Below are 27035 nucleotides of genomic sequence, written 5' to 3' on the forward strand. Positions count from 1 at the left end.
ATCAGCAGGGGAGGGGCAGAGAGAGGATCAGAGGAAACAGAGGATCCGAAGCGGTTTCTACGCTGACAAGTAGTGAGCCTGATGCAGGGCTCGAACTCATGAACTAAACTGTGAGATTATGACCTGAGCCAAAGTCAGCACCGCCTGGGCCACCCAGGTGCCCCTCTTCCAGGAACATCACTATTAACTTTCTATCCCCCCAGCCTCCTGCAAATGCAAGCTCCCTACGGACAAGAATTTTTTTGTCTATTTGTCTCACACATATATCCCCAGCCTCTAGAACAATACTTATTAAACAGTGTGAGTCTAAATGGATATTAGTTGAATGAATAAATCAACTATGTCCCCAAAGTACACAACAGATAGCTATTACTGCCTATAAAAGGTGAGCTTGGTCACCTTAAGAAACTGATTATAAAGTCATGTGGTCAGTGCAGCTCTCATTAAAAGCATTTGTAAAGTTCGGGGGCCTCATGACACTCGCTAATAAGCAGCAGCATTTTCTGAATATTTTATCTATGTCACAGCCGTGTATACTTAACTCTCATAATAGCCTAGTGGCATGCAGAGCAATTATTATTATACCCATTATAAAAGAAAAAGGAGGTAAATGAGTTTCCCAAGAGATTAATTATTTAATAAATGAAACTAGAAGCCAGCTTCCCTGCCCAAAGTTAATGTTTTGCCCACTAATCTGTTGTTGTTTTTCTAATGTTTATTTCTTTTTGAGACATAGAAAGACAGAGTGCAAGCTGGGGAGGGTCAGAGAGAGGGGGAGACACAGAATCCAAAGCAGGCTCCAGGCTCTGAGCTGTCAGCACACAGCCCCAGGAGAGGACCAAAACCATGAACCATGAGATTACGACCTAAGCCAAAGTCGGACGCTTAACCGACTGAGCCACCCAGGCGTCCCCCTCCTTTTTTAAAAGTAATCTCTACACCCAACATGGGGTTTGAACTCACGACCCTGAGATCAAGAACTGCATGCTCCACCTACTGACTCAGCGAAGGCGCCCCAAATCTATTTTCTTCTTGATAGTATTCTTAGGAATATGATAGTGGTTTCAACATTATGATTTGTTAATGAGTTCATTCATCTACCAAACATTTATCAAGTGCCTAAACTCTATCATATTGATAAATAAGACTTGTTGGTCTATCGCTTTACCTTTCTGTGCTCGTGATCAATCATGACATTATGGGGCTTCACATCTCTGTGCATAATTCCCATGCTGTGACAATAATCCAGGGCCTGTAGGAGGAACAGATAAGAAAGAAAGAGTTAGCCTGCTTAAGAGTGACTTTCTTAAAGTCTTCTACTTTTTTCACCAGAGGTTTTCTTGTAGCCTCACAAAACCCCTGTGAGTCAAGAACAGGACAATCACTCCCACAGCTCTTCTTCAGAGACTTCCCCAAGATCCCATAGTCAAGAAAACTCATAGCCTCTGAACTTCAAGTTCTGTCCCTACACTGTTGGTTCAACATCCTTTCTGCTGAAAAACACCGAAAGTATATACCAATTGCAACACTTCCAGTATCTCCCCCTTACCCAAAGGCTGGATCATTTTCAGAAACACAGGCCCCTCAAAACAAGAAAACCGGTCTGTTCTACAAACCTCTCATTCAAAGAACAATAATCTTCTAGCAGCTAAGAGCACACAACAGAGGTTGGCAAATCACAGCCCATGGACCAAATACGGCCTGCTGCCTCTTTTCGTGAATGTTTTATTGGAACACAGCCACACCAATTTGTTTACGTATCATCCTAGCTGCTTTTGTGTTACCACAGGGATAGTGTGAGAAAGAACCTATGGCCCACAAAGCCAAAAATTTTATTGTTTGTCCTGTACCTGATTTATTACATCAAATCTGATTTGAAAACCATGTCCAATCTCAAACTAAGGTGAACTGAGTAGCATAACCTTTGGGGTTTGCTAATCCCAGCCTTTAAGCCAGCTGATGTCATTGGCTAAGTTCTTGTCCTTCCTGAAGGGCAACTTCGGTTCCTATGGTTTCCAGGGCTAGACAAGTATATCCTTTAACTTTGTGAAGTCACGCTTGTCACAATACTGCAGGAGCCAATGGAGAGATCAAATATCTCTGTTGGGATAGCCTCTTTAGGGTGCTACTAAAATTCAAATGCAGGCTTTATAGCAACCCTCATTTAGTAAGAATCTTTAGCCACCTCTTCACAATTTTCTCATCTATAGAGATGATCTTAATGCTTACTAGGAGCAAGACAATTGGTGATCTCATGTTAGAAATCAAAGTCCACTCTAAATCAGCAATCTTTGAGCAGAGATTTACATAATCCTTAGGACGATGACCCTTTGGGGGCTGAGTTGGAGTTTACTGTTTTACTTGTAGAATTTTAAGTAAAATAAAGTATACCACAAGCCAGCGTATCAGAAGTTATTTTTGTTGAGTTTTGACAATCTAATTGTAACTTTCATAGGAGTACGATGGAGATTACAAGTATTTTTTAAAGGGGCCCCAGCTCACTTCCAAATACCATTTCCAAAGCATTCTAAATTACATTCCTACTAGACTCTATTCCGTAATGCTTACATTAGCACAGGGTTCTGATGCTATTAACTAACTAAACACTTACATGAAGAGGCCCCTTCTTTCAACATACTTTCCAAAGTTAATTCACTGGCTTCTCCACAGTTAACTGGACCATTTAACAAAAGGAAGAGCAAACTAAAGATATTTAGTATCCCAGGTTCCCTTACCTTCAGAATCTCATACATGTAAAATCGAATATCATAGTCTGTTAACGTCTGGTACAATTGCTGTTAAAGACAAATGCAACATATAAGCCGTGAAATAATGCTGATAGGAAGGCAATTTCTCATCTTTGTTTGTAGTAATTCAAACCAAGACTTGGCTCGTTTGCTACAGTTCCGGGATGTGTCTGTTCATCAGTCTCTACTTCTCCAACAGAAACTTACTTTTTAAAAGAGATACTTTGGGTATTTAACTCTATATGCAAAAGCGAAGACTTAGTTAAACTTGTATTGCTTAAGCTATAACCCACTGTTGGGAACGTACCAATTTACATATGCAACATGCACTGATACCATACATTTGAAGTTTAGTCTGCTTTGCATTTATCTCCAGACCTTCCAATATAAGGAATTTTGGCAAATACACACCTTCCTTAGTAGGGAACTAACCCACCTTTGATGTATAGAGTTATATAGGCACTATGGGTCACCAGCTGGTATGCAAGATGGCTTCCCGCCAAATCTGTCAATTTGACAGAACTATTCCCATCCCAAGTTGAAAGTAAACTCTGAACTGTTGTGTATCCTTTCCAGGTTCCAAGAAGCTGCAGATTTTTTTTTTTAAATCTATGTATCATTCAGCTGTTAGTGATATCCTGACAGTTTTCCTTGAAGTTATCATTCTGCTTCTAAAATACTTACTTTCCTTTTTTTCATCCTCCCAGCAAAGGGTTCACAGGATTCACCCATTTACTGATACATAACATTCTTACTACAGGACTGTGAAAAGGCAAGTCAAGTACCTTTACAGCTTGTAACCCAAGAGAGTGCCCACATTCCTCTGCTGTACTCGAATTGAGAACTGTTTGAAATAAGGAGGATACCAGATGGGCTGGAAGTCAGAGATCTGTTGTAGAGGTCTGTATTATACCAGAGTTTGTACCATGCTTCTCTACCCACCCCCTTTTTAAGATCTATAGCCCAGAATTTCTGAGGGATCCCAAGGTATAAGCAGTCCTTGCTTGTACACACACAATGTATGCCTTCTTGAATACAGTTGTTTTAACGTGAAATGCCCTACAGCCAGATCCTGACTGAACACGTGCTGTGGCTTTTATTAGGTTTGACATCTGTAGAAACTGTCAAATGAATGGTAAAGGTGGTGAGAAGTAAATGTATTGGTAATTAAAAAGAGCACAAAACAAACAAAAGAGTGAAATACCAAGATGTGGAAAGCAGACATTGCTTCTATGTGAGTTTCTCTATCTTAAAATAAGGATAAATTCTCTATCTTAAGTAAGGATGAAAAGCTCTTTTTAAGCATGTTAGAAGGAAGCTCTTCTAATAGTAACATTGCTAAAAGGCTTTCTATGTGGTCTAAAAACCCAACACCTTGAAATGGTTGGTTATATATTATACCTTGAAGTCTGTGTTGTTTACGTGTTCAAAAACCAAGGCAGGGGTTCGTGACTAGGGGAAAGAAAAAGAAAACACACATTAGCAATAGCCCTGGCAGCTTTAGCAGGCACAATGTTCGCAGATACTACGTGGTGAATTTGGTAGTCCTTGCCTCAGTAGTAGGAAACCCTCTATTGCTACGAGCCCTCCCCACTCTGATCACCACCACACTTAGGTCATTTTTGGGATGGATTTCAAACAGAAGACATGGAGCTGAAGTCTCACCAGGCTCTAGGCAGCCCGACAATGCGCCCATCGCCCATCGGCATCGGACCTGAGTTTGCAAAATGGATTAACACATTTCAGTTTCCAGTGCTATCAGTCTCTTAGCCTAGAAGAATAAGAAATAGTCTGTGGGTGGAGGTCTCTTTGAAAGAAAGACCCAAGCTAGTTAAATGGTATAACTGATTAAGCACTTTTAAAGCAGGACTTAACGGTAGAGGGGGAAAATAAAGAGGCCAGTTGTGCTCCAGGTCAAACACCACCTCAGCCCTGGTGGGCCTTGCCAGCGCCTACCATACTCACCACAGGGTCTTTTACAATGTCTGCCAGTGTGATGATATTGGGACCGCCTCGTAAATTCTCCAAAATCTTTATTTCACGCTTGATTTTCTTCTTCTTTACTGGCTGAAAGGGTAAAAGTACATCAGTGAAATTATTTCAGAGTATTTCAACATGTAAATAAATGTAATACATAAATGGCTATTTATGAGCTCTTTGAAGGAAAGGATATGTGTCCATCTCCTCTCTGAATCCCCTTCTCCTAGCCCTGTGCCAGGGATTCTGCAGGGACTCAGCAAATGTTGAGTTGAAAGAAAAAAGAGTTCATCCCAGAGAGCAAACCTCTGCAGAACTAGCATTTAATTCATCATCAATCATAGCATGTTAACTTTTTATTTTTTTAAATTTTAAAAAAAATTTTTTTTTTTAATGTTTTTATTTTATTTTGAGAGAGAGACACAGTGTGAGCGGGGAAGGGGCAGAGAGAGAGGGAGACACAGAATCTGAAGCAGGTTTCAGGCTCTGTCAGCACAGAGCCTGACGCGGGGCTCGAACTCACAAACTGTGAAACCATGACCTGAGCCGAAGTCGGTCGCTCAACCAACCGAACCACCCAGGCGCCCCGCATGTTAACTTTTTAAAACTATACAAACTAGGACTGTAAGTTGTTAGTAATACTAAGACATAGCCTGTAAAAGTCTCTGACAATTAGGATGAAACATGGGCTCTTTCCATTCCTTCCTTTAAGTCTATCGACTTCCCCCACCCTACAGAGGGGAAGTCAGGACCAACAGCAAGGATGACCAAATCATTTTTGTGCAGCATAACTTTGTGGTTAAATGTGGGACTTGGAATCAAACTACGTAACGTGAATCTTACATTCGTTGCTGGCTGTGTGACTAGGGGCAAATTACCTAAGTTCTGTAAGCCTTTCATTATGGGTAAAAATGATCAAGAGCACATATCTCAGAATATGGCTGGGACACAACCCATAATATCTGCCTAGCATTATCACCCATATTCCTATAAATGAGCTGCTGCGTCCATTTAAAAAAGACCACTCGGCAGAGTCCCTTGAGTATATCTCCCATGTGCCTTTGTCCTCACCCATCACTTCTACATCGGTTCCCGTACAGAAATCCTTTTCATTTTTCTGGGGAGGGCTTTGGTCCAACTGCACTTCCTCCACAAAGCCTTCCTTCTAAATAGTCTAAAACAGTGATAGTCCAAAAGGAATACAATACAAGCCACATGTGTATTTTAAATGTTCTAGTACCCACATTAAAAAAGTAAAAAGAAACAGACCACGTTAATTTTAATATATTTAACAAAATATATCCAAAATCTTATCATTTCAACCTGTAAATCAACATAAAAATTCCAATAAATAATTTATTTTTTTTTTGTGCTAAGCCTCTGGAATCAATTATATTTTATCCTCACAGCATATCTCCATTTGTACTAGCCACATTTCAAATGCTCAAAAGCCACACGTGACCCGTATCTGCTACACTGGACCACGAGGTTTTTCGCAGGGCATCAGTCACCTCCGACTATTGATATTCTGCATAGAATTCTTAGAAATTGTTTTAAGTATGTTTTGTCTCTTCATCAACAAGATCAGTGGTTACCAAACTTCATGATCAACAGTCACCTGGATTTTTTTTAAGTTTGAGAGAAAGAGAGCAAGAAGAGGAGAGATGGAAAGAGAGGGAGAAAGAATCCCAAGGAGACCCCGCACTGCCAGCACAGAGCCCATTACGGGCCTCGAACTCACAAATGGGGAGATTGTGACCTGAGACGAAATCAAGAGTCAGACTTTTTTTTTTTTTTTAACGTTTATTTATTTTTGAGACAGAGAGAGACAGAGCATGAACAGGGGAGGGGCAGAGAGAGAGGGAGACACAGAATCTGAAACAGGCTCCAGGCTCTGAGCTGTCAGCACACAGCCCGACGCGGGGCTCGAACCCACGAACCATGAGATCATGACCTGAGCCAACGTCGGACGCTTAACCGACCAAGCCACCCAGGCGCCCCAAGAGTCAGACGTTTAACTGACTGAGCCACCCAGGTGTCCCTAATAGTTACCTGTGTTCTTAAATATACAGATTCCCAGGTCCCACTTAGATCTGCTGAATCAGAATCTTGAGAATGGAGTTAGAGAGCTATTCTTAGATACTTCCTAGGTTGATAATCCAGGTCTAGGAACTACCAAACCATACTGTAAATTAACCTTGTCTTAAGTTCCAAGCAGGAGCTACAGAAACAAGCAAGTCTTGGAAACAGACCATCCTCAAAATCCAGCTTTGTAGTTATGCAGCTTTGGGAAAAGCACTTAAATGTATCTGAAATTTTTTTTTTTTTTTAATGTTTATTTACTTCTTGAGAGAGAGAGACAGAGTGCAAGCAGGGGAGGGGCAGACACACACACACACACACACACACACACACACACACACACACACAGATCTGAAGCTGGTTCTAGGCTCCGAGCTGTCAGCACAGAGCCCCACATGGGGCTCGAACCCACGAACCTAGAGATCACGACCTAAGCCAAAGTAGGATGCTTAACCAACTGAGCCACCCAGGCACCCCAAACGTATCTGAATTTATAACTTGCCTTGTAGAACTGTTGTAATGTAAATATCACAGACAGAATAGGGCCCAATGCAAAGTAGACAATATATGGAAACTGTTACTAATAGAGACTCTCATGGTCTACATTTAATTCAATCCACAGCTTTTAGCCTTGCTTCTGTTAGAACTCAGTACACTGACTGGGAAGCAAGCTGATCCGAAGTTTCCTCTTTTTGCTTCAACTACCAGATCTTTGTGATCTGCTAGAGTATCTGGGAGATCTACTTTCCAGGGACTAACCCATCAATCTATCACCTGTTTTCCACTAAATCACTATTTCCCAACTGCCAGCTATAGCTAAGGCTTATAGCTAAACTTATAGCTAAGGCTACTGGTTAATGAAATTTTTTTCCTACAGAATCCTTAAAATCTGTGAACTTACAAAGCTGGTTTGTGATAGACCAGGCAGGTGACTTAAACTCTAATTTAATGTGATCAATGCAACTATTTTGTCTTAATAAATAGGTAGATCAAAATTTTAAATAGAGTTTATGAACGAACTTCATCTATATTTACAACCATCTTTCTATATAATTACAGTGAAATATACAGTACAGTTAGGAAAAGACTGGAGTACAAAAAAAAAAAAAAAATCTTTCCAAACCGCCCTTCACTCAAAATCATCAATGACTCCCAACAACCTAGAAGAGAGAAAAATCACGTTACCTTTTTCTTTTTTCTTTTTTTTTAAAGAAAGAACGAGAGCATGCACAGGAGCAGAGGAGGAGGCAGAAGGAGAGGCAAAGGGAGAGAGAGAATCCCAAGCAGGCTCCACAGAGCCTGAGGCAGGGCTCAATCCCAAGACCGTGAGATCATGGCCTTGGCGGAAATTAAGAGTCTGAAGCCCAACCTACTGAGCTACCTTTTAAGACTTGAAGGAAATGCAGAGATTATCTTTTCCAGCTGACCACCAATTTAACTTTCCTTTCCAAGTTCACCTTCCATGCATGGTCACTCAACATCTTCCACAGGAAACATTTCTCTCACTTATTTCTTCCTCTTTTCTTATCTTGTGGATTCTTCCCTTCTCTACTCCCACCCATACCTATCCAAATCCTCCCCCCATTCAGAGCCTGAAAACAGCTCCTGGGAGCTTTCCCTAACCACCAGCTTCTTCTGAACTGTGAGACCAACTATTTGTGCCTTTTATGACACTAGATAACACCTCACTTTATTTTACCATATCCCTTTCCACATACGTATCATCCTACAATTTACACAGAATTTCAACCTCTAAAGTATATTTCTATATACAAATTTTTTTTTAAGTTTACTTATTTATTTTTGAGACGGGGGGAGGGGCAGAGAGACAGGGGAAGAGAGAATCCCAAGCAGACTCCGCACTGTCAGCAGAGCTCAATGCGGGGCTCAAACGCACAAACCATGAGATCATGACCTGAGCCAAAACCAAGAGTTGGACACTTAACCTACTGAGCCACCCAAGTACCCTCTATATAATTTTTTATTTGATCCCCATAACAACTGAGAAAGACAGAGAAAGCAAGATTATCTCATTTGCACAGATGAACAAAACATCTTAGGTTAAAAGGATTACCAAGGTTAATTACTTTTAGAGTTTGGGTTAGAATCCACATGTTCTAATTTCGGGCTTAGTTCTGTTCCTACATGTGACATAAGACAGATAAACTTTCCGGTTCCCAAAAGGTATGCCAAGGCATCCCCCACAAATTCATAGGGGTTCTGTGAGATTTTTAAGTTTTGAGGGAAATATCAATTAATATCCAAATCCGCCAGGGAAGGAGTATACTACCAACCTGAGGTTGTTCTTAGTTTCAACATTAGATTGCACTACATTCCTTTTGATGGTGTATTTTTGCAAAGCTGGGTTTTCAACCCTTCCTGTGACAAAAAGTAAGTACTACACAAAAACCAATGTTGAAAAGGAAATGAGTCTATTAGTGTCCAAATGATTCCAACATTCGAGAAGCTGTGCAGTGATCAACAGATGTATATATCCCAAAGCTCATCAATTATGGTCATATAAGCATAAAATAAGTTATATTTTCTTTCAATTTCTGTGTATAACAGTTTAGTTTTTAAAATTTTTATAAAGTTATTTATTTACTTACAGAGAGAGCGAGCGAGCGAGCCAGGGTGTGCATATGTGCTCGAGTGAGAGAGAGGGAGAGAATCCCAAGCAGGCTCTGTGCTGTCAGTGCAGAGCCTAACTTGGGGCTTGATCTCATGAACTGTGAAACCATAACCTGAGCCGAAATCAAGAGGTGGACACTTAAATGACTGAACCATCCAGGTGCCCCAGTGTATAACATTTGAAATGGCACCCAAGTTAAACATTTTTTTGTTTTTTGGACTTAACTACTTAAAAGTTACTGACACAATATGGGTGGCTATAAATTGATGAAGTCTGGGAACCTTTGCTTCTCAGTATCAAATATGGGAAAGTTCCTATAGCAAGGAACTATATGCTAAGTTCCTGGCATATGACAGTGCACAGTACAGTCGTAAGTAACTTCCAAGTTGCATGTGGGTAGCCCACTGGCCAAACCTGGCCTACACAGTGTGTGTATATATGTATTTGTTTATATATTTATTTTAGAATGGAAAAGAGCAAGTGGGGGAGGGGCAGAGAGAGGGAGAGAGAGAATAACGAGCAGGCTCAGTGCTGTCAGCTCGACCTCACGGACCAAGAGATCATGACCTGAGCCAATATCAAGAGTCAGATGCTTAACCGACTGAGCCACCCAGGCACTCCTGTAGTGTTTTTAAAAACTCTTGAGGGGCGCCTGGGTGGCGCAGTCGGTTAAGCGTCCGACTTCAGCCAGGTCACGATCTCGCGGTCCGTGAGTTCGAGCCCCGCGTCGGGCTCTGGGCTGATGGCTCAGAGCCTGGAGCCTGTTTCCCATTCTGTGTCTCCCTCTCTCTCTGCCCCTCCCCCGTTCATGCTCTGTCTCTCTCTGTCCCAAAAATAAATAAACGTTGAAAAAAAAAAAATTTAAAAAAAAAAAAAAAACTCTTGAGCCAACATTTAAAAATCAGGGGAATTCATATATAAATACAAATTTTTACTTTCTTTTTGGAGAAGCGTATCAAGCAACACTGGACCTGCACTACTGCGAAGTAATTACCAGCCGGAGCTAGAGCACACACAGCAGTACCCGTCGCAGGCACTTACATCACACTAGCTGCACAGATGGCAACTGCCTGCCATTTAAAGGCCTGCGTTTGGACTCCTTTTCCTCACACAGAAAAGGTAACAACTTATTGAAAACAAAAGGATGGAATATAACTGAAAATATAGGAAATCAGTATTAGGCAAGATGTAGGAGAGAGAAGATTGAACCTTTACTCCCTTCCTCTGCCACAAACTCGCTGAGCTGTATGACTTGAGCCAAATTGCTTCTTTTGCTTCAATTTCCTGACCTGTCAAATAAAGACAACCTCTTCTGGGCGCCTGGGTGGCTCAGTTGGTTAAGCACCTGACTTCAGGTCAGGTCATGATCTCACAGCTAGTGAGTTCGAATCCCGCTTCGGGAGAGCCCCACTTCTTTCTCTCCCTCTCTGCCTCTTGCTCACTTGAGCCCTCTTTCACAACAACAACAGATAACCTCATCTATCAACTTCAGAGAATACAGTACAAAAGTGTTAAAGCATTACAAAAAACTTTTCAAACGCTACTTTAAAAAAAAGTATCATTATTACTTAAAAATCTAAATCCCAAGTACTTCTGAAATTATAATCTCTTTCTTCTTATACTCACCTTGAGAATTTTAACAACAACTTTTTCATTATTTGTGATGTTGATGGCTTCAAATACTTCACTGTATTTACCCCGGCCTAATTTTCGAACGAGTTGGTAGTCATCTTGATTACTGTGAACAAAAAAAGTCAAAGTCACAACGATTTTAAAAGTTCAAACTATAAGGCACTAATTAACTTTAAAAACTCTACTACCAGTAGGAGTAAAAGAAATAAAAGGCATTTCAAATAATTCCCAAATTGGTTTCTCTGTATTTTAAAAATCGGGCCATTAATTAAAAATGTGTGTTCTAAATCCTAGAATTAGAAAAGTTTAAGCCTTTCAATTATTCTTTCAAATCACACACTGTTTACATTTCTACTGGCATGCCACACATAGCTACCTTATATTAGGGTTTGTTATGTGTTTATATCCAACAACAGACAGCTTTCCCTTGGAGGATAATTTTTATATATCTCTGTCCTCTCGTGCCTGGCCCGGTGTTGGCACCTAGCAGGAAGTCAATTCATGTTGTAAGAATATTTCAATTCAGCCACACATTAGAAGCAGATTTTTCATGGACCTTTTTGCAGGTAAGTGGCTTTCAAACATATAGGCTTGACTTCCCATTTGCCCTCCAAGGCAAACTCTGAGGACAGTCCATGTAAAAAGTTTGCAAATCACACTACAGATCATGGAGCATAGTTAGGGGCCCCTTCCTCTATTTTTACCCATATTCCATGACCATTAGCAACATCAGAGGTAAAAAAATAAGGGAAATGCCAACATTTTATCCCTGCCTCTGATTACAATTTAGATGACTTTGCTTTAAAGAGTAAGTCAAAATTCCATTTACTCCTGCTGGGGGCACTGAAAATCCAACATGTAACAAATTAGCCATCCATTGTCCTCAAGCAGCCAAAAAGAAAGTGAAATGAACAGACAAGGCAGATGGTACTAAGGACAAGGGACACTGTATTAAGGCAGGTCTGGGGGAGGAGGCTCTTAATTCTGGTGGAGTTCTCCCGTGGCAGACACAGAAAACAAATGCATGTGAGCCAAGAGTGCCATGCCAAACCTCGGAAGGGCTGTTTAGTGCTATTTAAGCAGAACTAAGTGCAAAGCACTCAATTCAAAGACAGTGGTTCAAATTTTGTTAGCAAAACACAAGTATTCCTAGAATTTGAAGCCTGTGACAAGTGAGGAATTGTTAGGTTATCAATAACAACATTTATTGATATTGTACCACTGGTTCTTGATGGTTATCTATGAAGCACACTGTAACTCCTTGTGCACAGGCAATGCATTTACTGTTAAGAATCATGGCCCAATCAGGATTACATACCCCCTTATGTCAATATTGGGAGACTATCTTTAACCACTTACAGGTTATATACATCACATGTGAATAGATATAAAATGTAGCATGTGGGAGCTACTGCTTTATGCATTTCCAAATTGCTTTCTTTTGCACTGGATGTCAAAATGCTTTTATCACAGTTAGTATGACCTGATCAATTAAATACCTACATGTTGGGACAAGAGATACAAACATCCAAATGAGACTGCAGAGAGAATAGGGGCAAACACAACTACGGAGGTAGACTGCAACTGTTCAAAATGGAATTGGGGCTTAAATCCACGTTACTCATGGCTTGCTTCATGGTAAGAGTAAACGCTGATAAGGGTTTAATTTTGTTTCTATCAGAAAGAGGACATCTTTCTGGAGAACTGTTTCATCCTTCAGTATCATCATGGGACAACATTCTCTGACCTCAAAAATACTTTACATAAGAGTATGGTTTTAAAATCTCTCAAGTATTAATTCTCACCTAACTACAAAGCCCTTAGGTGAGACAAGCTGACATGTAACTCTTTGTTACCAGCCTTTTATCCAGAATATGTAAGTCCAAGGAAAGAATAAGAGACAGAAGTAATTTTTAAATGGTAAGCCCAACAAAACTGTTAATTTGCCAAAGCAATACGTTGCTTCTTCACTGCAGAAGAAAACACAAATCAGGTTTTAATCTTGAGGTTTATAAATGCAGTCAGGAAGGATTCCTAACACAAATTACTCAACAAGTACACAAGAATCAACCCTATGAGTGAGGACAGTGAAGTAAGAGGAAATAATTACCCCCACTCCACCACATGTGACTCATAATCCCAGTACTCTCGGGGTCTGTGCGTATTAACATCTGTGTAAACTCTGGCCCTGCTTGGCACGGGTCCCGACATGTCAGACAGGTTGGCGAATGAAGGTGGACTTGATGTTTGGAGATCTGGCAGTCAATGTGTTCAGAAGCAGCTGGGGGTATGACCTTGTTTCAGACCTGTTTTCTTCAAACTGCAAACACAAAATGCATAAAGTCCAAGGAATTATTTTTAAAAAGCACGTGTGAAGAAAAAAAAAAAAAACATCTTATAATAATGGCCTCAAATATACCTCTGACTCTGGGAAAGCAAGCTGGTGCAGCCATTCTGGAAAACAGTATGGTGGTTCCTCAAAACACTAAAAATAGAACTACCCTACGACCCAGCAATTGCACTACTAGGCATTTATCCATGGGATGTAGGTGTGCTGTTTCGAAGGGACACGTGCACCCCGATGTTTATAGTAGCATTATCAACAATAGCCAAAGTATGGAAAGAGCCCAAATGTCCATCGATGGATGAACGGATAAAGAAGATGTGGTATATATGTGTATGTGTGTGTACACACACACACACACACACACAAAAATAATATAGAAAAAGAGAGGGGGACAAAACAGAAGAGACTCATAAATCTGGAGAACAAACTGAGGGTTACGGGAGGGGTTGTGGGAGGGGGGATGGGCTAAATGGTTAAGGGGCACTAAGGAATCTACGCCTGAAATCATTGTGGCACTATATGCTAATTTGGATGTAAATTAAAAGAAAAATAAAAAATACAACAAGCTAAAATAAAAAAAATATATACCTCTGACTCTTCTACCTATTAACCAATGACTAGATCCCAACTGTGTCAACCACAGTGTTTCCTATTACCCAGAAAGTAAAAGAAAAAGAAAAAAAGAGAAAGAAAACAAAAACAAAAAACAAGAAACATACTTAAAACCATGCTGGCCCTAATTCTATTCTGCATCATCTAAAGTTTGGATGCTCTTTATAAGACAGCCTGGAAGGGAAAAATGGCATTGAGGACAGACCTATCAACATTACTACCATTTATACATTCCACAGAAATCATTGGCAAGAGTAGCTTTCCATAGCTCAAGTAGGAGTGCTAAAAGACTAGATAGAACAGTGGCAAAGCCGGGAGTACCAACAGTTAGCCTGACTCTAATGGTTATGAAACCAGGAAGGGAATAAAGACATACATCAAAGTTCAATGTCTTTTTGTAACAATCCAAATCATTCAGGAATCTTGCATAATAATCAGTAGATCCTTAATTATAGATCCTTAATCCTTCAAATTGTGCCATTTGAAAGTCATACTTGATTTCATTAAATTTAAAAACAAATAATTTCCTCCTGATTTATTTAATACAGGAGGAAACTTAATAGAAACTGGTAGAAGACAGTAATATATGTTACCTGAAGTAATGCAAAATTTGACATAAAGGGAAAAGTGGTAAACTTTTAGAAACACGCTTTCTACCAAATCAGTAAACTAAGTCTACATAATAGGTAAACTGTGATGTCTTCCCCTGACCATTCCAATCTATTTATCTTTTCAGAGAATCCTACAGCATTTGCTGATCCCCTTTACTCTGCATTTAATTAAAAATGTATTGAGTCTCCAGATTTTATAACCTGAGAACGTATCACTTATGTAAGTTTCTGGCTAAGGTTGTGTAACCTCAACTTAACTACAAGGAAACATTGGACAAACCGAAAATGAGGAAGCTTCTATTAAAAAGGGGCAGTGAGGGAATGGGGCACCTGGATGGCTCAGTTGGTAAAGGGTCAGACTCTTGATTTCAGGGTCATGCGTTCAAGCCCCATGCTGGACGTGAAGCCTACTTTACAAAGGTGGGGGGAGGGACACTTGGGTGGCTCAGTGGGTTAAGCACCTTACTTCAGCTCAGCTCAGGTCATGATCTCACAGTTCATGAGATGGGTTCTTGAGTTTGAGCCCCATGTCAGGCTCTGTACTGACAGCTCAGAACCTGGAGCCTGCTTCGGATTCTGTGTCTCCCTCTCTCTCTGCCCCACCCCTGCTTGCACTCTGTCTCTTTCTCAAAAATAAATATTTAAAAAATTTAAAAAAAGGGGGGGATACACTATATCCTCAAAAATGTCAATACAATAAAAGAAAAAAAAGAAGGCTAAAGAGACATGACTATATACAATGTTCTACCCCTAGACTGTATCCTGTACTGGAGCGGGAGAAATGGTATAAAAAAACAATACTATGAAATCAAATGATAAAAACATTTAGATGGTAGATTATGTGTGCACAAGAGTACAGTCACATAACAAAGCAAATGGTGTAAAAAAAATATTACAATAGGTAAATCTGAGTAAAGGGGATACAGATGTTCTTTGTACCACTTTTGTTTTTTGTTGAAATAACGTGATTTATAAAAACTGGTAAAATACACATAACATAAAACTTACCAATTTAACCATGTTTTCTTTAAAAAAAAATACAAGAATTGCAGGAGCTATAGTTAACTCCCAGCCTCAGAGGGCCAATCATGGGTGGACATGACATCACAAAATGAGACCTCATTTTTTTCTCTGGGAAATCACCTGAGTCACGTGGAAAACATTCCCCAGTTCCCATTTACTAGTCCATGTATCTATCAGTCTTATCACCCAGTCTTCCTCTGCTTTCTTAAGGCCTTGGCATTCTCTGTTAAGAGGAGAGCAAGACTACTCACTAATGAAACTCCTGAGATTCTCAAGTACTTGTTTGACCCTTGCAGCTTTGTGCCTCATCAGTTGGGACCTAATTAATGAAACGGTGGACTTGATTCTCCAGTGGGAGGACTGCTTGCAGTTTTGCAACACCGGGAAGAGGTGCTTCACTTTACTATCATGCATACCAAATAATGTTTATAGTAAGACAGTCATTCACAGGAATTTCAAATGGTTGGCTTTCATGAACTATATAGGGAGAAGAAAAGAGAGAGTCCTTGAACTGTACCTCAGCAACCTCAGATAAATAAAATGGCACAAAGAGGGACAGAAGATCAGTGACAGGCTGGGGATAAAGAGGGGAAGTGAAAAGATAGGAAAGAGAGCTCATTAAAGATAAACATTTTAATTAGAAATAGTATTTCACTTGCAACCTCTGTAAATATGTATGTATGTTCATATACAGCCTAACAAGAAAGAAATAAAGGGACAGCCTAATTTTCTCAATTACTGATTGGTTCTTTCATACATTCCTTCCTTTGTCCATCCCTTAAGTATATGAGCATCAACTATGAAAAAACATCCTGCTAGTCCTTGGAAATAGAATAACAAGCAAGGAAGAACAAGGGTGAGACAAAAATGCCTTTAAGATTTTATCTGCAAACTAAGGATAATGGAAACTCATTGAGGAGTTGTTTTTTAAGTAGGTTACATTCATGCCCAATGCAGGGCCTGAACTCAGGACCCCAAGATCAAGACCCAAGCTGAGATCAAGAGACAGACATTTAACTGACCAAGCCACCGACACACCCCTCACTGTTGAGTTTTAAGCAGAAAAGTGACCCATGTGTACATTTTGAAGAGTTCACTCTGGCTGGATGTGGGACAAGCAGAGGAACAGATTTAGGGAGAAAGAAGACTGTTAACAGTGACTTATGCAGGAGCAATGATGAAAGCTTGCCCAATTGTGGTAGCAATGGAGATAAGTGCACAAATTTGAGGAACAAAATTCGTGGTGTAAAATCAATAGTTCAGGGTCATCTAGATAATGGGGTAAAAAGTGGGAGGTGACTTTTAGATTTCTGTTGATACCATTTATGGAGACAGAAAACATTCTGGAAGAGAGCTCATTCATCAGGTTTTGGACTTAAGGTTAAAATGGAGGAGACATTAAAAAGGATACTGAACAAGCAATTAGATATTCCAAGTCTGGAGCTAAAAGAGCCTCTCAGCTTTAAATATCTAACCCTCCCAGCAATTCTATGAGGCAGGCATTTCTCTCCCTAATCTACAGATAGGAAAACAGCCTAAGTTTAGTAGCTTGGCCATAAATATCCAGGAGAGAGTTGGGATTCAAAGCGAAGGTGGCCGACTTACAAGGTTCAAGTGTTTTCATTCCCATAGAACTGGTCACTTTGTATCTCATATACAATAGTCTTCAAACCTTAACTTCCTTGGGGCACCTGGGTGGCTCAGTCGTTTAAGCATCTGATTTTGGCTCAGGTCATGATCTCAGAGTTTGTGGGTTTGAGCCCCATGTTGGGCTCTGTGCTGACAGCTCAGAGACTGAAGCCTGCTTCAGATTCTGTGTCTCCCTCGTTCTCTGCTCCTACCTCACTTGAGCTCTCTCTCTCTCAAAAATGAACAAACATTACAAACAAACAAAAAAACCTTAACTTCCTTATTAGACACTTAGCTCTCTGAAGTCAAGATGCATGTCTGATTTATCTTTTGACTTTACAGTAGCCAGTTCAAGGCTCTGCATTTTGTAGGGTGTTCATGAAATATTATTTGTTGACCAAATCAAGGCTGTTTCTTTTCAAAAAATGAAATGTAATGAAAATGAAATTTGCCTCCAAAAGGTAGGGTAGCCCTACTCTGGCTATCTGGTACAAAGCTAGGAGAATTGGGAGACGAACTCAAGGGTTCCTGAGTTGCTGTTCCCTTTGCATGCACGTTCTCTCTCAGTATTATAGTTTCCTCTGTTCATAACAGGGCCACAGTTAAAATTAAGAGAATATTGGAGAAACTTGATGTTAGCAATTTTTACAACAGCTTGTTTAGAAGTTGGTGAAAGTACCTGAGTCCTAGATATCCTGATGATCAATCGTCCTACCTAGTGTTCATAATACAAGCATATCCTAAGAAAATCTGACTTGAAGAAAAAGTATTAACTTTCTTAATAATTCCATTTTAAATGACTTAACTTCATCCTTACTGTCTCATATGATTGCATAAAAGGAGGTGTAATTTTAGCTGATAACAATTTCATAGGACTAAAAAGCCTTCAGAATGACTCTGAATACATGGCTATGTTTTGTTTGCTCATGCTTAGCCTAACAGAAGCCAATTAATCAACTGAAAAATTATCTTGTTGGTAAAATTTTCTCTATTAAAGTCAGACCACACCTACAACCAAAGCCAGTTATATGGCTCTGTTTGACCTATTCTTTAATAAAATTCAAGTCAATGAAAACTCCATCAAACTATGAGGCTAAAACATGTACTGCCAAAATCATAGGTTTATCAACATAAATGGAATATAGAACTAATTAACTTCTATTAAAAACTCCTCTCGCCTTCCTCAATCTCTCCTTCTAATCTCTTCTACTCCATGTGATTTCTGTTTTTCAATCTGGCAACTAAAAAGAAAACTGGAGGCTTAGTAAATGATCCCAAACCAGAAAACTGCATGTCTGATTAATCATCGTACCAATGTATTTTTATAAATAAATTTCCCAGCAGAACTGGAAAAGATTATTCTGGAACCTTAAATTTAAAAAGTTAAGTCCATTTTCAAACTTCAATACAGTTTTACACTAATGTTTATGAGGGTCTCCATCTTAAAAACAAAACAAAATAAACCCTCCCAACCCTAGATAAGCCATAGTGAATGAGTAATATCTCATAATCATCTAGACGGCAAAGATTTCTATGGTAAAAAATGAGGAATGTGCTTATATTGCACTGACTGCATGATTTAAGAATGCTTGTTCAGAAGAAAAGCAGTTGTATAAGGAAAACAACACCTTTTCAGCACTGCTGCAGAGAATCAACTCTTCTTCCTAGCAATCAGGCAGCATACACTGCAAAGAGATGATTTGTGGAACAAACTCAGGAAGAACACAACTAGATACTTGTGACTTGGAGAAGCAAAGACAAACAGTCATAGAAACTTGCCTTTTCCCCTTTCAAAGTGGCTATGAAATGAACACAAAAAAGCAGGAGTTAATACAATCGGAATTACTTGTTTCGTATGTCCATAGTTCCCCTTAATTTCCCATTCTCTCTTCCTTTCAAATCAAGAGCAGAATGTCCACTCAGCAAGCATTTATTAAACAATTATTATGTATCAGGAAATGTGTGCCTATTGCTGGGAAGGGATTATTTCTCTAGGCCTTGGAGAATAAAGAGAAACTATCTCTACCCTTGACAAAGAAAACAGACCATCATACTCTCAAGCGATTAGTGCTTGAAAGAATGAAGTCTAAGATGCTCTGCAGGAATTGAAGGGAATTTAAGTCACCCACCAACCCAGTGTCATTCATTCAAATATTTATGGAGTACCTCAAAGTCTGGGGAAAGCTGCCAGGGAAAAAATAACATCTAAGCTTAGTTTTGAAGGATGCACAGAAATTACTCAGATGAAAAACAGTAAAACAAGAAATTGAAAAGCACAAGACTTTAAACAAGCTAAGAATTTTAACGACCTGTAACGTTATACCCTAAAATTACCAAAGGCTGGCATACCTTGTCATTCCCTATAAGAAGCACACCAGATCAGCATTCCTTTTTTTTTTTTTTAATTTATTCTGGGGGTGGGGGTGGGGGCGGGAGGGCGAGCGGGGGAAGGGCAGAGAGAGAGAGAGAGAGAAAGAAAGAGAGAGAGAGAGAGAGAGAGAGAAAATGAATCTTAAGCTCCACACTCAGCACAGAGCCCAACACAGCCCAACGCAGGGCTGGATTCCATGACCCTGGGATAGTGATCTGAGCCAAAATCAAGAGTTGGATGCTCAACTGACTGAGCCACCCAGGCACCCCTCAGCAATCCTTTTATATCTGGTTTGAAGAACACTAGAGAACACTCTACTCGACTATTACTATGTGTGTCTTAACAAAAAATTATTAACTCATAACCACTGCAGTTCAGATCTCATTCTCTTCCTTTCTCCACTCATACAAATAAGTTCTACTACAGAGGTCACAAAGCAAAATGCCTAGAAAGGACAAATAAAGAGCTAGCGGGTGTAGATCCACGAAAGTGTAATTGGAGCTTCTCAAAGTAAGAAACCCAGATTTTTGCAGGTAATTTCCCCGTCTTCAGTAATGGTGGGCTAGGTTATTTGGGTCAATCTTTCCACTGAGAACAGCTAAAGAGAACGGATTAAACACACACACAAAACACTCTCTCTCTCTCACACACACACACACATATATACACATTCTTGTTTTCTCTCTCTTAAATAAAACAGATAAACAATTATAGCCTACAGTGAAGAGAAAATGAGAACCCAGAGAAGCAAGCAAGCCCAAAGGGTCTTTGTTGATCCCTGAAAATTAGAATTTTGTTCTGACAGGAACCAGAGCACAGGGCCCTCAAAGGGTGGAAGTCTAATAGGAGACCTTCATAATAAGCTGACTTCAGAGGATTAAAACTTTAGGGTGAGAGTGAATGAGAAGTGGAAGATCCAGGAAAGAAATACAATTCTATGGAGGGAATATCAGATTAAAAAAATTGTTTTCAGGTGGTTCCTGGACCTGTAATGTCCAGATACCTGACATGAACAAGCTCTCTGTGGGGGGAAAAAAAAGCACCTTGCTATTATAGGCCTCGAATGATTCCTACAAATAATTTTTCAAATAGAATACACAGCCTGTACTCAAAGATAACTAGGTATTGACGGAAAAGACTACAAGGGTAAGACCTGGCAGAAAAAAACCGAGAAAAGACATACAGAGACTTCTGATCTTATCAAACTCAAACCAACCACGTTGATGATCTCACGGTTTGATGATGAGTTTCAGCCCCACATCAGGCTTTGCACTGAACACACAAAGCTTGCTTCAGATTCTCTGCCTCCATCTTGTTTGCGTGTTCTCTCTCTCAAAAATAAACATTAAAAAAAGTTTTTTTTTAAAAATTAAAAAAAACATGTTGATTATGCTTATAGAAATATGAGATAAGGGGCGCCTGGGTGGCGCAGTCGGTTGGGCGTCCGACTTCAGCCAGGTCACGATCTCACGGTCCGTGAGTTCGAGCCCCACGTCAGGCTCTGGGCTGATGGCTCGGAGCCTGGAGCCTGTTTCCGATTCTGTGTCTCCCTCTCTCTCTGCCCCTCCCCCGTTCATGCTCTGTCTCTCTCTGTCCCCCCCCCCCAAAAAAAATAAATAAAAACGTTGGAAAAAAAAAATTAAAAAAAAAAAAAAAAAAAGAAATATGAGATAAGCTTCAGAATACTAGCAGGGAACAGGATACTCTAGAAAGTAACAGATTTCAAAAAGTGAAAAGAACAAAACAGAATGTTTAGGAAGAAATAAAAAATAACAAGTGAATTGATTTAAGAGTAAATTCAACAAAGTTGAAGACAAAACTAAGAAATTGGAAAACAGGCCAGTAATTATCCAAAATATAGCAGAAAAGTCAAAACTATGGAAAAGCAAGAAAGGAATAATACTGTGAAATGGCTTAATATACTTTTGATCAGTACCAGAAGAAATTGAGAAAATGGTAGACAGCAAGGGCAATATATATTTGAAAGAGGTGTAACAGCTGAAAATTTCCCAGAAGCAATCAGACACAAACACATTCCAGAAGCCAACAAATTCCAGACATAAATAAAAAGAACTCCACAACTAAACATACAATAATAAAACAGCAAAGACAAAGACAAATCTGAAAAGCAAACAGAGAAGTTAGATTACATTCAAAGAAGCAACAGCAGAACAGCTGATTTTCCAAAAGCAACAATGAAGCCTAAGACAGTTTAATACCTTCAGCGTGCTAAGGGAAAATATCTGCCAAATTAAAATTCTACATCCAGCAAAGATCTCTAAAGAAAGAAGATAAAAAATAATCCCGGGAAGTCCGCGTGGCTCAGTTGGTTGAGCATCCAACTTCGGCTCAGGTCATGATCTCACAGTTCATGAGTTTGTGCCCTGCGTCAGGCACTGTGTTTACAGCTTGGAGCCTGGAGCCTGCTTTGGATTCTGTGTCTCCCTCTCTCTCTGCCCCTCTCGACTCATGCTCTGTCTCTCTCTCTCAAAATTAAACATTAAAAAAAAAAATGGGTATATATAAGTACACACACACACACACACACACACACACACACACATATACATCCATCCCACTTGGAAGGTCTGTGTTGAAGGAGAAAGAGCAAAAAAAGAGAAAAACTATGGAAAAGTTCAAACAACCTTTGACTATTAATATTAGACTTTGGTTAATTATGGCTCCAAGTTTAATACCTACAATGGTATCTACTTATATAACAAAAATACCATGTATTTCAAAACTAGAAAGGTGGGAAATAGAATGATAAAAAGAACCAAAAAAAAAAAAAAAGGGAAGAAAAAAGAAGAAAAACCCCAGAACATAAACAGAGAAAAGTTAAACTGAAATATGACTAATTATATTCAATATAAACAAAATAAATTATCCAGAAAAAAATAAAGACTGTCAGACTAATAAAAAAAAATACATCCAAATGAACTAGAATAACGAAAACAGTTCTGAGAAAGAAAAATAAAGCTGGAGGAATCACACTATTTAAGTTATTTACTACAAAGCTACAGTTATTAAAAGTGTGGTAATGACAAAAGGATAAAACAGTGGAGCAGAATGAAAGTGCAGAAATAAATCCCTACAAATATGGCCAATTGATTTTTGACAGTGGTACAAAAGCAGGTCAATGGGAAAAGGGTAATCTTTTCTCTAAAAGGTTTTAGAACATTTTAACATCCATATGCAAAATCATGAACTTGACTCTAAACCTCACACACCTTATACAAAAAACAATTCATAACAGAGGCACCTGAGTGGCTCAGTCGGTTGAGCATCCGACTTGGGCTCAGGTGAGCTCCAGGTAGGGCTTCGTGATGATAACGCAGAGCCTGCTTCAGATCCTCTGTCTCCCTCCCTCTCTGCCCCTCCCCTGTTTGTGGGCACTTGCTCGCTCTCTCAAAAATAAACATTAAAAATAATTCATAATAGATGGTGGATCTAAATACAAAACGAAACATTTTCAAAACTTTAGAAGAAAATATTGTGATCCAGTGGCCAGGAATTAGGATTAGGCAGAGGTCTTAAAACGTAACAGCAAAACACAACCCATAAAAATAAAAATTGATAAACTGGACTTTATTAACATTAAAGTATTTCTCCTCTGTGAGAAGCACTGTTAATGGAAAAATAAGCCAGATGGGGAAAATACATTTGCAAATCACATATATGATAAAGGACTTATATGCATAATATATAAAGAATTCAACAATAAGAGAACAACCCAATTAACAAACAGGCAAAAGATCTGAACAGACATTTTGCAAAAGAAGATCTACGGATAAGCATATGAAAACATACACAATATTGTTAGTCATTAGGGAAAGTCAAATTAAAGTAAAAATTAAATACACTACAGACCTACTAAAATGGTTCAAATAAAAAACTGAGAATACCAAAAGCTGGTGAGGATGCAGAATAACAGAAACTAATTCATTCCTGATGGGAACACAACACACTATATAGCCATTTGGGAAAACAGTTTGGTTGTTTCTTACAAAACTAAACACTTACCATACATTCTCTTAGGTATTCCCACTCTTAGGTATTTTATTCAAGTGAAAACCAATGTTCACACAAAAACCTACAGGTGAAAAGCTGATAGCAGCTTTATTCATAATTGCGAAAAAATTGAAACAACCAAGATGTCTAACAGGTGAATGGATAAACGAATGGTGGTACAAGCACACAGTGGAAAACAAACTACGATTTAAGCAACATGGATGAATTTTAAATATATGTTTCTAAGTGAAGAAGCCATATCCAAAAAGCTACATAATATATATTTCCATTTGTAGGGCATTCTAGAAAAGGCAAGCCATAAAGACAGAGAACAGAGGAGTGATTGCCCCAAGCAACAAAATTATTCTTTGTAATACTGTAGAGGTGGATTTATTGCTCTAAGCATTGTCAAAACCCACTGAACTGCGCACCACAGAAGAGTGAATATTACTGAATGCAAATTCCTAGCTCTGTCCACTGACAGCACCTAGAAGCAGTGTCAACAAGTAGCAATGACAATGACTACGCCCAATCTTGGGTTTCTCAATAATTTTCTCCAATAAAAGAAATGACAGCTCCTTGGAGAAATGGCTGATTCAAGAATGGGGCAGGAAAAATAGCCTGGCAAAAAGATAGCCTGGCAAATCTTGTGGTCGAAGGGACATGAAAACCAATGTGAAAGAGCATCATTGCCAAAGCTTGAATGATAGAACGATGGAATTCGATCATAACCCTAAAGAGTAAAATAAATATCCATGAGTCCGCCCTATATAAATAATTAAACAAATTTTGAAAATCTTCCCTACATAAGAATCCCAATTTATATATACATTCAGGAAGAAATAGAAAATCACCATTAGGACCAGCAACAGTAAATTACTGCGGCCAAGATCCACTGACAGATGCTTAACTTGGGGAGCAAAACTTTTAGGAGAAACAGGATTATCTGCATAGCCTCTAAGTATCTCCTCATTAATCTCTCTGGTGGTTTTAACACAGTCCACAAATATTCCCTCAAAGAACTGGAACTTAACGTTTCTCCCCTGGAAGTTGGGTTGGACTTAGAAAAGACCTTCTAATGAAGAAGTATGTAAGAAGGAGAAATAATAACTCTAGAGTAGAGAAACATGGCAGACGCGACATAAACATCACTAAAGATAAGTTACGTTGGCATCATATAACCTTGATGCAATGTGATAAGAAAGACACGCTGTCTCTGTGGTATTCTTAAAAATTCATAACCATAATCTAATCATGAGAAAACATTAGTCAAACCTAGACTGAAGGACATTCTACAATTTTACCAGTCTTTTCCAAAAGTGTCAGTCTTGAAAATCAAGGAAAGACTGAAAAACTGTCACAGACTGGAGAAGACTAAGGAGACATGACAACTAAATGTAATGTGGTATTCTGGATTGGATCCTGGACCGAAAAAGCACATAGCTGGTAAAATCCAAATAAAGTCGTTTAGTTAGTAGTATTGTACTGTAGTTAATTTTTTTAAGTTTATTTATTTATTTTGAGCGTGCATACACCAGCAAGGGAGGGGCACAGGGAGAGGCAGAGAGAGAATCCCAAAGCACCATGGAAGCCTGACACAGGGCTCGATCTCACGAATCATGAGATCATGACCTTAGCCAAAAATCAAGAGTTGGACACTTGCTCAACTGAACCACCCAGGTGCCCCTTGTTAACGTCTTAGTTTTAATAAAGTGTCACAGTTGTGTGAAATGTTAACACTAGGGGGAACTGACAACTCTTCTGTAAATCTAAAATTATTTCAAAATCAAAAAAGTTAAATACTGGGGTGTCTGGGTGGCTCAGTCGGTTGGGCGTCTGACTTCAGCTCAGGTCACGATCTCCCCTTTTGTGAGTTCGAGCCTCGCATCGGGCTCTGTGCTAACAGCTCAGAGCCTGGAGCCCCCTTCGGCTTCTGTGTCTCCCTCTCTCTCTGTCCCTCCCCTGCTCATACTCTGTGTGTGTGTGTGTGTGTCTCTCTCTCTCTCAAAAATAAACATTAAAAAAAAATTTTTTTTTTAAGTTAAATACTGACAATACTTGATGTTAGAAAGGATGTGAAACAACACCTCTCAGAAATGCTGATGGGAATGCAAAATGGTATAGTTGTTCTGGAAAACTATTTGGCAGTTTCTTATCAAGTTAAAATTACATTTTTCAGATGACTCACCAATCCCAATCATAGATATTTACCCTAGATAAATAAAAACTTATGGTCATAATAGCCCATACATGTACATTTACAGCAGCTCTATTCATAATCAGCAAAAAATGTTAACTAAATGGATAAACTGTGGTCCATCCATACCATGGAATACTACTACTCAGCAACGGAAAGGAACCATTGATCCAACTTCAATGAAACTCAAAAGCAACAATGTTGTGTAAAAAACAAACAAAAAAATCCAGTTTCAAAATATTATACATTGTTTGATTCCATTTATGTAACATTCCTTTTCTAAATTTTTAAAATAATTTTTACAAATGTTTGTTTATTTTTAAGAGAGAGACAGAGCATGAGTAGGGAGGGATAGAGGGAGAAGGAGACACAGAATCTGAAGTAGGCTCCAGGCTCTGAGCAGTTAATACAGAGCCCAACATGGGGCTTGAACTCATGAACCATGAGATCATGACCTGAGCCAAAGTCGGACGCTTAGCCACTGAGCCACACAGATACATTCATATAACATTCCTGAGAAGATAAAACTATAGTGACTGAGAACAGAATAGTGGCTGCCAGAGAATACAGGGGGGTGGCTGGGAGTGACTACTGAGGGTACATGACGGAAGTGATAGAACTGCTCTATGTCTTGGTTGTGATGGTGGTTACCTGAATCTCTGTGTGTGTTAAAATCCATTGAAACTGTATGCACAAAAAGGAATCAATTTTACTTATACTGATATTAAAAATAAAAATTTTTAATGGGTAAAATATCATATGCTGTATACTAAAACAAATTTAACAAAGCATTAGTATGAACAACTTTATGCCAGTAAATTTGAAATTCTAGAGGAAAAAGAGTTACTAAAACTAATACAAGAAGAAACGAAAACCCCAAGTAGTTCCATAACCAGTTTAATCAGTTACTGTAACTGTAACTGGTATCAGTTTACAACCTCTGTTCTAACGTCTTTTTTACTATTGTTTAACATTTCTAACACTTTTAAAACGTTAAAAAAACTTGAGCACCGACTTCAGCTCAGGTCATGATCTCACGGTTTGTGAGTTCGAGCCCCGCATCAGGCTCTGTGCTGACCGCTCAGAGCCTGGAGCCTGCTTCAGATTCTGTGTCTCCCTCTCCCTCTGCCCCTCCCCTGCTCACACTCTGACTCTGTCTTTCAA

The 27035-nt window shown here is 39.2% G+C and overlaps 1 protein-coding gene across 2 annotated transcripts in view; it reads right to left on the reverse strand.

Annotated features, from left to right (window-relative positions):
* Nucleotides 1–27035, reverse strand: part of CSNK2A1 (casein kinase 2 alpha 1) — a 53866-nt gene that overhangs the window by 11616 nt on the left and 15215 nt on the right. Inside the window, exons 2-7 of one of the 2 annotated variants that reach the window (XM_047067892.1) lie at nucleotides 13181–13390; nucleotides 11065–11176; nucleotides 4713–4814; nucleotides 4149–4199; nucleotides 2736–2795; nucleotides 1169–1252 (exon numbers count right to left, since the gene is read on the reverse strand). In XM_047067892.1, coding sequence (XP_046923848.1) covers nucleotides 1169–1252; nucleotides 2736–2795; nucleotides 4149–4199; nucleotides 4713–4814; nucleotides 11065–11176; nucleotides 13181–13281 — 510 coding nt within the window. In that variant the 5' untranslated portion in view covers nucleotides 13282–13390. Of the gene's footprint in view, nucleotides 1–1168; nucleotides 1253–2735; nucleotides 2796–4148; nucleotides 4200–4412; nucleotides 4655–4712; nucleotides 4815–11064; nucleotides 11177–13180; nucleotides 13391–27035 lie in introns of those variants that run through there. The other variant, XM_047067893.1, reaches the window with a different exon arrangement.

The sequence above is a fragment of the Lynx rufus genome, unplaced genomic scaffold (assembly GCF_022079265.1).
Source record: "Lynx rufus isolate CCGP_SWC_20201006 ecotype Redwood Valley unplaced genomic scaffold, mLynRuf1.p SCAF_8, whole genome shotgun sequence".
Classification (NCBI taxonomy): domain Eukaryota; kingdom Metazoa; phylum Chordata; class Mammalia; order Carnivora; family Felidae; genus Lynx; species Lynx rufus.